The sequence below is a fragment of the Chelonia mydas genome, chromosome 3 (assembly GCF_015237465.2).
Source record: "Chelonia mydas isolate rCheMyd1 chromosome 3, rCheMyd1.pri.v2, whole genome shotgun sequence".
Classification (NCBI taxonomy): Eukaryota; Metazoa; Chordata; order Testudines; family Cheloniidae; genus Chelonia; species Chelonia mydas.
The window spans coordinates 154,576,699-154,589,946 of NC_057851.1; the positions used below are offsets into that span (position 1 = coordinate 154,576,699).

At 49.5% G+C, this 13,248-nt stretch overlaps 1 protein-coding gene across 1 annotated transcript in view; it reads left to right on the forward strand.

Moving 5' to 3' along the window:
* NVL (nuclear VCP like) overlaps positions 1-13,248 on the forward strand; it is a 69,763-nt gene that overhangs the window by 41,147 nt on the left and 15,368 nt on the right. The window contains exon 20 of the mRNA XM_027833815.3: positions 12,402-12,478. Coding sequence (XP_027689616.2) covers positions 12,402-12,478 — 77 coding nt within the window. The remainder of the gene's footprint in view (positions 1-12,401; positions 12,479-13,248) is intronic.

The window sequence follows — 13,248 nt, forward strand, 5'->3', positions numbered from 1 at the left end:
GAGTGATTGCTTGTGTGTATTGCACAGTAGGTGTGCATGCTCGCCACATACACTGGTGCCGGAAGTTTTTCCCCTAGCAGTACCCGAAGGGGGAGCACCGCTGCGCCCCCTGGAGTGGCGCCTCCATGGCGTAGTATAAGGGGAGCTGCATGCTCCGCCCACCTTCAGTTCCCTCTTGCCGCCAGCGAAGGTGCGTCGGAACTGCTGTGCTCCAGCTTAGCTGTAGCTCGTCCCCAGAACTTTTCCGTTCGCTTAGTGCTAGTACCTGTTGTTGGTAGGTTCTTTCAGTCAGTTCAGTTAGCTAGAGTACCTGGGCCGGGGTATGCCCCAGGCCCTGGGCGTCAAGTCGTGTGACACTTGCAGGCGTTCTATGCCAAGAAGTGACCCGCACACGGATTGCCTACGCTGTTTGGGTGAGACTCACATCAGCGACCGCTGTAAGATTTGTAGATCTTTTAAACCCTGAACAAAAAGGGAAAGAGACATTAGACTCCGGGCAATTCTCATGGAGTCAGCACTAACCCCAGCTCCAGCGCGCTGTGCCTATTCGGCTCCGGGCACAGCAACTTCGGTACATGGTGACCCTTCGGTGCCTTCCACTAGCTGGCACCGCTCCCGATCTATGGGAAACAAGAAGCCGAGGAAAGGCCCATCGTCGCAGTGGCATCGAGACAAAGTAGGGGTAGAGGCTAGACCCATGTTGGGCAGCCCTCGTTCCCCTCCAGCCCCTAGGCCTCCGACTCATGTTGAGTGGAGTAGCCCGGCCGCGTCAGGTCAGGCCTCTCCGGATGTCTGGATGCCTTTGATGCTGGAGGCCTTGCAAGCGGCTCGAGACATCATGATCATGCCGGTTCCGGGGGTGCCACCAGTGTCAGGCCCTCGTTCCAGAGCCAAACCACCGCTGGGCTCCCTGCAATTGCCCTAGCTCGGCACAGGTCTTGGTCAGGAGACCGCTCCCGACCCCGCTCGCCGCCCAGCGATCGTTCGGGACACAGTCCTCGTGCATCGCCGTTGACGCCAACTAGACTGTCTGGTTGGGTGCCATCCGAACGGGGCTTCCGGCACTGCTCCGCACCATGGAGCGATTACCGACGTGACCGAGAAAGGCGTTGCAGACAGTCACTGAGTCGTCCGGGCTACCGCAGTCAGTCACAGCACGGGTGCCGTCGCCACTCCCGGTCAGACTCCTGCTCTCGCTCCCCACCGAGACACTGCCACCGCAGCTAGAGGCGTAGATCGCCAGCACCATGACCGTCAAAGGTCTGCGCGTCAGAGCAGATCACGGAGCAGCAGCTATGAGCGGTACCACTCCTCTGCGTCGGGGTCGCGGTCCCGTGGACGCTGTCACTCCAGGCACCGCCGTTCCTCCTGCGATAGCACTGGGTCACTTGTCAGCCCGACTTCCGCTCGCAGCCGCCCCTCCTTGGGTCAGCCTAGTCAAGCCGGCCAGCTGGTGCCACCAGTGCCGCAGCAAGGCAGTGGCACGGGACTCCGTGTCAAGGGCAGTGGTACCAGTGGGCACCGTGACCTTTGATGCAGCCCCAGGTGGGGGCTCGCTCAGTAACTGGAGCTTCAGAGGCGCCGTCCGCCTTGCTCTCTAGGGCCCTGGGAGCTAAATCGGTGGGACATATGTCCTCGGCGCCACGCCCGGAGTCCGACCAAGGGGTGGACCCTCCAGTGCCAGTAGACACTCAGAGCTCCATGCCAACCTCCTCCCTGGCTCTGGATGACACAGTTGCAGCCCCTCTGCCCCGCAGGAGGACTTCAGAGCACACCAGGAGCTCCTGAGAAAGGGTAGCATCGAGCCTTAACCTCCAAGCAGAGGAGATGGAGGGGCCCTCAGACTCCCATTTTAATGCCCTGTCCTCCCCGGTGCAGGGTAGGGTGGCTCTGACCCTCCAAGAGGTGGTGGCAAACATTTCGAATGCCTTGTGGCAAACACCAGCTTCCCTGGCCCCCATTTCAAAGAAGGCAGAGCGCAAATATTTTGTACCCATCAAAGAGCATGAATACCTTTACACCCACCCGGCGCTCAACTCCCTAGTGATCAAATCTGTCAACCACAGAGAGAGACAGAGCCAACCAGCTCCCACGCCCAAAAATAAAGATTCAAAGAGACTGGAATCTTTTGGTAGGAAGCTGTATTCATCTTCAAGCTTCCTGCTGCAGGTGGCTAACCACCAAGCTCTCTTGAGCAGATACGAATTTAACTTGTGGGGCTCACTGCCAAAATTCGAGGTCTCCCTTCCAGAGCGAGACAAAAAAGAATTCAAGGCGCTGCTGGAGGAGGGTGTGGCTGCCGCCAAAGCTGCCCTGCGGATGCGGCGGACACGGCTGCTCGATCCATGGCCTCGGCGGTATCCATGAGGAGAGCATCATGGCTCCTGCTGTCCGGGCTATCCAAGGAGTCCCAGTCAATTATGCAGGATCTCCCGTTTGATGGCAAGGCCCTGTTCGCAGAACAAATGGACGCCAGGCTGCATGGTATGAAAGATTCCCGCACAATCTTGCAGACCCTGGGCCTTTATGTACTGCTGGCCAAAGCCAAGTTCAAGCCAAAACAGGCCCCTGCCCGGGCTTCTCAGCCTAGATATGAGCCCGCCTATAACAGGTCTAAGGACCGGAAGGGGCACCCTCAACGGTGGTCGCATCATACCATGCAACCTGGGCGCCGGGGGTGCCCAGGCAACTCCCGAGGGGACTCCCCATTCAATAAAGCTTCCCTTCCGCAATCGCTTATGTACTTTCCTCTCTGAATGGTCGCGACTAACCTCGGACCAATGGGTCCTCAACACCATCTCTCGGGGCTACACGTTGCAGTTTGTCTCGCCCCCGCCCAACCACCCCCCATTCCTCGCTGGTCTGGGGACCCATCACATGTGGACCTGTTAGAGCAGGAGGTGGGCCGGCTCCTCAGTCTGGGAGTTGTGGAAATGGTGCTCGGGGAGTTCAAGGGCAAGGGGTTTTACTCCCATTATTTGCTTATCCCCAAGGCAAAAGGGGGTCTCAGGCCTATCCTGGATCTGTGGGACCTGAACTAGTTCATGGTCAAACTCAAGTTCCGCATGGTCTCCCTGGCCTCTATCATACCCTCCCTGGACCCCGGCGATTGGTACGTGGCCCTGGGCCTGCAGGACGCATATTTCCATATTCATATATTCGAGGGGCACAGACACTTCCTCCGGTTCCTAATGGGGCAGAACCACTGTCAGTTCATGGTCTTTCCATTTGGCCTATCCACTGCCCCCAGGGTGTTCACGAAGTGTATGTCGGTGATGGCGGCCTACCTCAGGCGCTGGGGGGGTCCAGATCTTCCCCTACCTGGATGACTGGCTGGTCAAGAGCAGCTCCTGGTCACAGGTGCGGGACTACGTGGCGCTCCTTCTGTCCACTTGTGCCAATCTGGGTCTGTTGGTAAACAAGGCCAAGTCAACATTAGTTCCAGTCCAGCGCATAGAGTTCATTGGGGCGCTCCTGGACGCCTCTACTGCCATGGCCTCCCTCCTGCCGGGCAGGTTCGAGACCCTGAAAGGGCTAATTGCCTCGGTCTCGAAATTCCCCATGACAGCGGCCAGGGTGTGCGTATAGCTCCTGGGTCACATGTCGGCGTGCGCGTATGTAGTACACCATGACAGACTCCGAATGAGGCCCCTCCAGCTTTGATTGGCCTCACAGTTCTCCCAGGCCCAGGACAGTATGGACAAAGTCCTCACCATGCCCGACCCGGTGATCACCTCCCTACGGTGGTGGTCCTCCCCGAGCAACAGGCTCCAAGGGGTCCCCTTTCAGAACTTGGCCCCGTCACTGGAGCTAGTGTCCGATGCATCAGACCTGGGTTGCGGGGCCCATATGGGGACAGTTCAGACCCAAGGACTGTGGTCGACCACGGAGTTGTCCATCCATATAAACGTCAGGGAGCTCAGGGTGGTACGCCTGGCATGTGTGGCTTTCCGCTCACACTTACAGGGCAAGATAATCAGGGTCCTCATGGACAACACGGCCTCCGTGTTTTACATCAACAGGCAAGGCGGGACCCGGTCCTTGGCCCTCTGCCAAGAAGCCCTTAGGCTGTGGGACTTCTGTATAGCCCACGACGTCTCCCTGAGGGCCTTCCACCTGCCGGGAGCCCGCAACACATGGGCCGATCATTTGAGCAGGGATTTCTCTTCCCAGCACAAGTGGTCTCTCCACTCAGAGGTGGCTCGACAGACCTTCCAAGTGTGGGGAATTCCCCAGGTGGACCTGTTCGCGACGAGGCAGAAGAATCGTTGCACCCGGTTCTGCTCCAGAGGGGGTTTAGGACGGGGTGCTATCTCAGATGCCTTCCTCCTGCCGTGGTCAGGCCAGCTTCTCTATGCCTTCCCCCTGTTTCCCCTCATCAGCAAGGTCCTAGAGAAAGTGAAGTTACCCAAGTCATGGGTCATCTTAATTACCCCGGCTTGGCCCCAGCAGCATTGGTACGGGACCCTCATGAGCCTAGTGGTGGCCCTGCTGCAGCCATTGCCTCTTCGCCCGGACTTGCTCTCCCAGAACCGAGGCCCTCTCTTCCACCCAAACTTAGAGGTTCTCCACCTCACAGCATGCCTGCTCAATGGCTAGGCGGGGAGGAGCGGACGTGTTTGGAAGGGGTCCAACGCGTCCTCCTGAAAAGTCGGCGGCCATCCACAAGCTGAGCCTACTTGGCAAAGTGGTCCAGGTTCTCCAGGTGGGCTGTTGAGCAGGGTGTTTCCCTGATGGCCGCCCCGATTCAGCTTATCCTGGATTACCTCCTCCACCTTTGGACCCAGGGCCTGGCACCCTGCTTGGTCAGGGTGCACCTGGCGGCCATATTGGACTTCCATCCGCCGGTGCAAGGTCGTCCGGTGTTCTCCTATGCTTTGACCAGATGGTTCCTCAAGGGATTGGACCGTCTTTTCCCATATGCTAGGTTCCCTGTCCCACAGTGGGATCTGAACTTGGTGTTGTCCCATCTCACGGGACCCCCCTTCGAGCCTCTGGCCACGTGCTCCTGGTCTCATCTTTCATGGAAAGTGGCCTTCCTGGTTGCCATCACGTCTGTCAGGCGGGTATCAGAGCTCAGGGCTCTGACCTCTGGACCCCCGTACACGGTTTTTCACAAGGATAAGGTCTCCGCCTTTCACATGGGCCAGGACATCTTCCTGCCTGTCCTCTGCCCCAAGCCTCACGCATCCAATGAGGAACGCCTCCTCCGCACGCTCGATGTGCGTAGGGCGCTGGCTTTTTACCTGGAATGGACTAAGCCGTTCAGGAAGTGTTCACAACTGTTTATTGCTTCGGCTGAGCACATGAAGGGGCGGTTGATCTCCACCCAGCGCCTCTCTCGCTGGATCACCTCGTGCATCTGCACCTGTTGTGATCTGGCAGGAGTTCCCCCACCACTGATTGTGAAGGCACACTCGACGCAAGCACAGGCCTCATCAGCTGCCTTCATGGCCACATCCCAGTTCAGGACATCTGTAGGGCCACTGCCTGGTCCTCTGTTCACACGTTCACCTCGCACTGTGCGATCGTCTCCCAAATCAGGGACAATGCCGGGTTCGGTAGGGCTGTACTCCGTCCTGGGGATCTGTGAACTCCTATCCATCTCCAACAGATATAGCTTGGAATCCTCTACTGTGGAATACACATGAGCAATCACTCGAAGAAGAAGAGAGAGTTACCTTTTTCCGTAACTGGTGTTCTTCGAGATGTGTTGCTCATGTCTATTCCACATCCCGCCTTCCTTCCCCTCTGTCGGAGTTGTCCAGCAAGAAGGAACCGAGGGTGGGGGGGAGCACACAGCTCCCCTTATACCGCGCCATGGAGGTGCCACTCCAGGGGGCGCAGCGGTGCTCCCCTTTCAGGTACTGGGGAGAAACTTCCGGCACCGGTGCGCGTGGCAAGCACGCACACTTACTGTGGAATAGACATGAGCAACACATCTCGAACACCAGTTACGGAAAAAGGTAACTGTCTTTTTTTTAAGTTGTATGGAATAATACTATACAAACTACAATCACAGAAGAATTGCAGGGCCCAGTTTGACAAAACATTAAAATAACTGGTAATAAAGAGTAATTAGAAGAAGCACCCAACTTTTTTTTTTTAACATAGTGATTAAGGTTGATATGGACCAACAATAATAGGTGATCAAAAATTGCCTTACTTGAGAATTAAACTGAAAATGCTAGTTCCCATGTTATGTTCACAATTAGGACAAATTAATGGGATTCATTCCTTCATAAGAATGTGCATACAATGCTTTTGTATATCTGTTGGGTCTGCTATCTTTGTCACACCAAGGTGTTTGATGGTGGAATTATAAAACTTTAGACACAAATTCCAGCTATAGACCTTATGCAGCAGTAGTTATTTATGTGTATGTAATTCCCATTGGGATCAATAGGAGACTTGGGTGTGCTAGGGCTGCAGGAAGAGGTATATGTAAAAAAAAGATTTTTTTAAAATTGTGGATTCCATCTGTGGGTAGTGGCTTACTCTGCCCAGCATGAGCCCTGGATTCTGTTCCTGCTGCAGTGTGTTTCTCTCTCCTAGCTAAAGAGTACAGCATAACAATACTGACTCAGTAATAAGATATGAAGAGTGTTTTGAATTATTCAGAAGCACCTCTTCCTTTTACTAAGGGACTAGTGTGTTGGTGGCTCTGAAAGAGTCCCGTCAAATTTCCTTGAATTGAAAAATTGGCTGAGGCTTGTATCTAAAAAAGGGATGGGACTTTAAAGACTCCACGAATGATGTGGAGGAAACCGTGAAAGAGGATTTAAAAAAAAAAAACACAAAACCTCCCTTGAAATTGTAGGTAGTGTTGTGGTTGAATGTATGTGGGCTATTAATAAATCTCATAATGGAAGGCAAAATGTGGAGAGAGATTGGAACATGTCTGCTTCTGTCATGACTCATGCAAGAGTCTGACTCCCACTAGGACTCTGACTTGCTTCAAATATATTTCTCACACGTTGTTCTTGTATAATAGCATTGTGGAAATAAGCCTCTCTCCATTTACTCAGCCTACCTGAAACAACCTAGTTACCTTGTCAGTTATTGGCTCTGAAGCCATAGAGGGGACTGTTCTTTGGGGTGGTTTTTTTTGTTTTTTTTAACAAGTCAGTTTTGAGGACACATTATGGGGGATGGGGTTGTAATTTTAACAATTTCTTTTTAAAGGTGACCTGTTAAGTATCTCCTAAAAATTGGGCTTGTGCCATTTTTTGTTGTTGTTTTGTGATATACAAAGAAGACCCAAAAAGCTTTTTGGAGGAAGAAAATGTTTTATTGTGGTTGGGCTTTATCTCCTCCCTTCTTGCCCTCCCCACCCAATTCAGCTGGAGAATTTATGGGGATCTTGGAGAAGTCTTGAGCTACTCTAATTCTTTAAATGATGGAAGAAAGGAATATTTTTTAAAGATTCAACACACCCAAGTGTGTCTTAGGCATTGGAATTCAATGTGTTTCGGTAGATACAAGTTTTAAACAGTTTGACTAAAAGTTCCTTCCCTGAGAGCCCCAGCCCTGCCGCGTTGGGCTGAATTATAATTTTCAGGAAGTCATGGAGGTGTTGTAAAATCACAGCATCTGTGACTGACTCATAGCCTAAATCATTGCACTAGTTTTCCAGTCACCAGAAAGTCTTTAAAACTAGATAAAGACCTGTATTTCTAACGTAAAGAAACAACAACACACCCTCTCCAGGTAAAGGTGATAGTATGTAGGAAGGTTATGGGAGACATACCCTTTCAGGCCTTTTTTTTGCATCTTAAACAAAAAAGGACACAAGCCTTTTGCAGATTATATTTAAAGTACCTGCGTGATCAAACTACTTTTTTATATGCATGTGTTCAAACTTGTTATACCCGAATATAAGACACATTCAGGATAGAGGTATGTGTTTTTGAGTGGGTGGCTCTCACCCATCCCTTTTCTGGGGTGGTGGGTGGGGTTGTGTTTCACTACTAGAGCTCTAAGAAGCCCCTTGCTGTCTTCTCCCACACACAGTACACACCTTCCATCTAAACACTTTTAGCCACCAGCTGAAGAGTTTGCCTGAAGCAATTGGGAGGAGGAGTTCTGAAATGATGCAAAATGTTCCAGCCCTTAAGCCATTTGGAGGACTGAATGCAACATCTTGTTATCAAGCGCAACTCCTGCCAATCCAGGAAGCGGGAAGCTAGGATACAGCTGTGGGGTTCTAATGCAAAGTTGATGCTTATTGGAATTGGAGATTGCAGACTGCTTGGAAATTTCTACTAATTCTCCATACCAAAACCTACTGAAAATGAGAGGATGATTTTGAAAAGCTAATCCCCAAGTTCAACCATAGGTTCAGACCTCACCATGGTCAACTCTGCCCTTCAGTCTTCCAAAGTAACTAACTTGAGGGCCATGCAGTTCACTGTAAAGATCCCATAGTACTTGTCATGTGAATGGAAGCTTGTCCCCAGGGTCTCTGTTCAAAACTTCTCCCTCCCTGTACTAATCTGCAGGTAGAATAGGTCAGTAGCTCTCAATCTTTCCAGTCTACTGTACCCCTTTCAGGAGTCTGATTTGTGTTGCGTACCCCCAAGTTTCACCTCACTTAAAAAGTACTTGCTTATAAAGTCAGACATAAAAATACAAAAGTGTCACAGCACGCTATTACTGAAACATTGCTTACTTCCTTATTTTTACCATATAATTATAAAATAAATCAATTGGAATATAAATATTGTACTTACATTTCAGTGTATAGTATATAGAGCAGTATAAACAAGTCATTGTCTGTATGAAATTTTAGTTTTTACTGACTTCGCTAGTGCTTTTTAAGTAGCCTGTTGTAAAACTAGGCAAATATCTAGATGAGTTGATGTCACCCCCTGGAAGACCTCTGTGCACCCCCAGGGGTACATGTACCCCTGGTTGAGAACCACTGGCATAGGTAGCTGCTTTTCAGTGGTGATATTGGGTGTAGATGGGATTCTTCAGATGAAAGATCAAGTATAAATGTAACCACTTCTGAAAATTGAATTGTCCAAAATTTACCTGCTGAGAAAAACATCATAATATGAAAAAGTAAGGCTGTTCCAATTATGACTCTCCTGTACTGTAAGACCACTGGGGTTTTTCTTCTTTAAATGTTCAGCTGCTGGTTATATTGCGTAAAGATGGACCTTCTCAGAGAGAGACTTCACAGAAAACAATTTGGTTTACAAGCAACTATAAAATATCTATTGAGTAATCTCACTCTTAGGTTGTAGTGTTCCATGCTGAATTATGTAGCCATGGAGAGTGGAAAATATTACATGTTAAAATAGGGGATAAGATGTTTTTTCAGCACATTGCAAGGAATTCAGCCATACATTCTGGATACATAAACCTGAAAAGTGTGGATACATGGACCCTTGTTTGAGCACTGACAATGTGCTCAACACTGTATAAAACATAAGACAGGTGTCATCACTATTGAGTTTACAGTCTAGTTTAGATGCACATGGCACAATGGGTAATAGTACAAATTCAAGCTGGTATAGAAATCTTGCCATAAATGCAGTGTCTCTGTTCAGTCTGTGATTTTTAGCATCTAGCAGAGTTACGAACTTAAGCTCCGAGGCTCATCTTTTGAAAGCATTGTGCAGGTGTTCAGAACAGAGACACTGGACTTATGGCTTGTTACAACAGTCTGAAACCCACTAACTGCCTCTTCTTGTCCTAGGACTGCAGAGCTGTTAACAGGCTACTCTACCTTGAATGGTTCCTTAGAATATGTGCTACTTATGCTAAACAATCTGTTCCACCTTTCGTTTAGCTGTGACACTGGGAATACCTTTCCCAGGCCTGAAGAACCTAGGGGTGACAGTGGACGAGAAGCTGGATATGAGTCAACAGTGTGCCCTTGTTGCCAAGAAGGCCAATGGCATTTTGGGATGTATAAGTAGGGGCATAGCCAGCAGATCGAGGGACGTGATCGTTCCCCTCTATTCGACATTGGTGTGGCCTCATCTGGAGTACTGAGTTCAGTTTTGAGCCCCACACTACAAGAAGGATGTGGAAAAATTGGAAATCCAGCGAAGGGCAACAAAAATGATTAGGGGTCTGGAACACATGACTTATGAGGAGAGGCTGAGGGGACTGGGATTTTTAGTCTGCAGAAGAGAAGAATGAGGGGGGATTTGATAGCTGCTTCAACTACCTGAGAGGTGGTTCCAAAGAGGATGGTTCTAGACTATTCTCAGTGGTAGAAGAGCACAGGACAAGGAGTAATGGTCTCAAGTTGCAGTGGGGGAGGTTTAGGTTGGATATTAGGAAAAACTTTTTCACTAGGAGGGTGGTGAAACACTGGAATGCGTTACCTAGGGAGGTGGTAGAATCTCCTTCCTTAGAAATTTTTAAGGTCAGGCTTGACAAAGCCCTGGCTGGGATGATTTAATTGGGGATTGGTCCTGCTTTGAGCAGGGGGTTGGACTACATGACCTCCTGAGGTCCCTTCCAACCCTGATATTCTATGATTCTATGATAAGAAGAGCTCTGTGTGGCTCAAAAGCTTGTCTCTCTCACCAACAGAAAATGGTCCAATAAAAGATATTACCTCACCGACCTTGTCTCTCTAATATCCTGGGACCAACATGGCTACAACTATGCTGCATATGTTTCTCCATTATTTGATTTCAGTCTACTTCTTCCCCAGAAAAATTTCTCTTAAATAAAGCTGGAAAACATTTGGCTAACCAACATTGTTGACCTTACACCGTGCTTTAAGAATATCTGTATAAAGGAGGAGAGGAAGTAGAGACATAGTTCTGTAACACTTTATATCTGGGTGGGCAAACTTTTTGGCCTGAGGGCCACATCTGGGTATGGAAATTGTATGGCGGGCCATGCATGCTCACAAAATTGGGGGTTGGAGTGGGGGGGCGGGGTCAGGGTTCTGGCTGGAGGGACGGGCTCTGGGGTGGGGCTGGGGATGAGGTGTTTGGGGTGTGGGAGGGGGCTCTGGGCTGGGGCAGGTGGTTGGGAGGGATGAGGGCTCTGAGATGGGGCCAGAAATGAGTTCAGGGTGTGGGAGGGGGCTCCGCTGGGGCAGGGGGTTGGGGCCCATGCTGTGGGGTGGGGCTGGGTATGAGGGGTATGAGGAGTTTGGGGTGCAGGAGGGTGCTCCAGGCTGGGATTTAGTGGTTCGGAAGATGGGAGGGGGATCAGGGCTGGGGCTGGAGGTTGGGGCGCAGAAGGAGGTCGAGTGCAGGCTCTGGGTGACGCTTACCTCAAGCAGCTCCTGGTAGCAGCAGCTTGTCCTCCCTCCAGCTCCTAAGTGGAGACGCGGCCAGGTGGCTCTGCACACTGCCCCGTCCGCAGGCGCTGCCCCTGCAGCTCCCATTGGCTGTGGTTACCAGCCAATGGGAGCTGTGGGGGTGCTGCTTGGGGCAGGGGCAGTGTGTGGAGCCCCCTGGCTGCCCCTACGCATAGGTGCTGGAGGAGACACATCCTGCTGCTTCTGGGAGCTACGCAGAGCCACAGCATGCATGGAGTGGGGCAAGCCCCTGACCCCACTCCCTGGCGGGAGCTCGAGGGCTGGATTAAAATGTCTGACCGGCGAGACGCAGCCCGTGGGCTGTAGTTTGCTCACCCCTGCTTTACATTAATCCAAAACCAAAGGGAACAACTGTGATTATCTCTGACTTCCTGCTTAATTTCCTTGAATTCCTGTTTGAAATATAGCACATATTGGGGGGGGGGGGGGGGGGGGCAGGGAATCTTTATTTATTTAAGTATTTCCAGTGATGATGAATCCAGTACAACCCTTGGTAAATTGTTTCAGTGATTAATTACCCTTACTATTAAAAATTCGTAGCTTATTTTCAGTCTGAATTTGTCTAGCTTCAACTTTCAGCCAGTGTATCTTGTTATATACTTTTGTTTGCTAGATTGAACAGCACTCCAATTATCAAATTTCTGTGGCCCACGTTCTTGTAGACTGTGATCAAGTTACCCCTTAACCCTCTCTGTGATCAGATAAATAGATTGAGCTCCTTGAGTTTTTCCCTATAAATCATGTTTTCCCATCCTGTATTCCTGTAGCTTTTCTCTGAATCCTCTCCAATTTTTCAACATTCTTCTTGAATTGTGAACAGCATAATTGGACAGTCCTCCTCCTCTCTGTAAGGGTAATGCTGAACTTGACTCATCTAGCATCAGCACTGGAATTCAGCGTCGTTTTCTGAATCAGTGCAGTGTCAAATGGTTCTGCAGACCTGATCTTCATTCTTGTCCATTTCTGAGGTGTACTAATCCCCTGCTAATCAGGAAATTGTACAGCCTGACCACATGATCTTTGTGTGATAGTCACTTTGGAGGTTTCTTATTTCTAAAAAAATACCATTTCTTTTCTTCTCCCATCACCCCCAACTCCTTAGGATGGTACCCGACCCCCTTTGGATATTGATGTAAACCTTGAAGAAATTGCTTATGATCGGCGTTGTGATTGCTATACGTGAGTGTCTTCTATTTTTAATTCTAATGCATGCAGTGAGAAATGTTTTACTCATGTTAATGTGTTTTACATTATTATTAACAGGAACGTTGGACTTGCTGACTCTCAGGGTTCAAACGCCTTTCCCTCTGTTTCCGTCACTTACACTTGAAGTTTTTCCAGGGATTTACTAAGACGTTGTAGATGGTGCAGGTTTCCTCTTCCTACACAATAGTCTGGTGGTGCCTGACTCTACTGTAGCTTAGGAATGGCCACTGTGTCCTTTTTTCATTGCCTTGTCTCTATTTCTGTGATGTTTACACTTAACCACAGATACGAAATGTGAAACCTATCTCTAAACTGGATCCACAGTTAAAGGTGGTAAAAGTGGGTAGGCAAAACTGGTAAACATAGCTTGTTCTCTGAGTTAGTTCACAGAAATGGGTAAAGTTTGTATTGTATGTGACACAGAGTATTGGAGACATATTTTATTTCGAGGAGCCTTCATGTAGTACAAATGTCCAAAGGAATGATTTGATGCAAATTTGATAAGCACTTTTATCAGTCATTTGCAAACCCAGAGCACTGCACCACTCGTCAAAGCTTCAAACTGATAGACACGATTGATTAGTTAATCTTAAATATTCTTTGAGGTAATAATTGCTCCCCTAAAGACTTTGCACTCTTAATCTCTGTACTGTGCAATAAAAATAATGTTCAGTGTAAAAAAATTAAGGTGGTTGATGTTATGGTTAAAGTAATTATTACTGTAGTGCCTAGGAGCCCTAGTC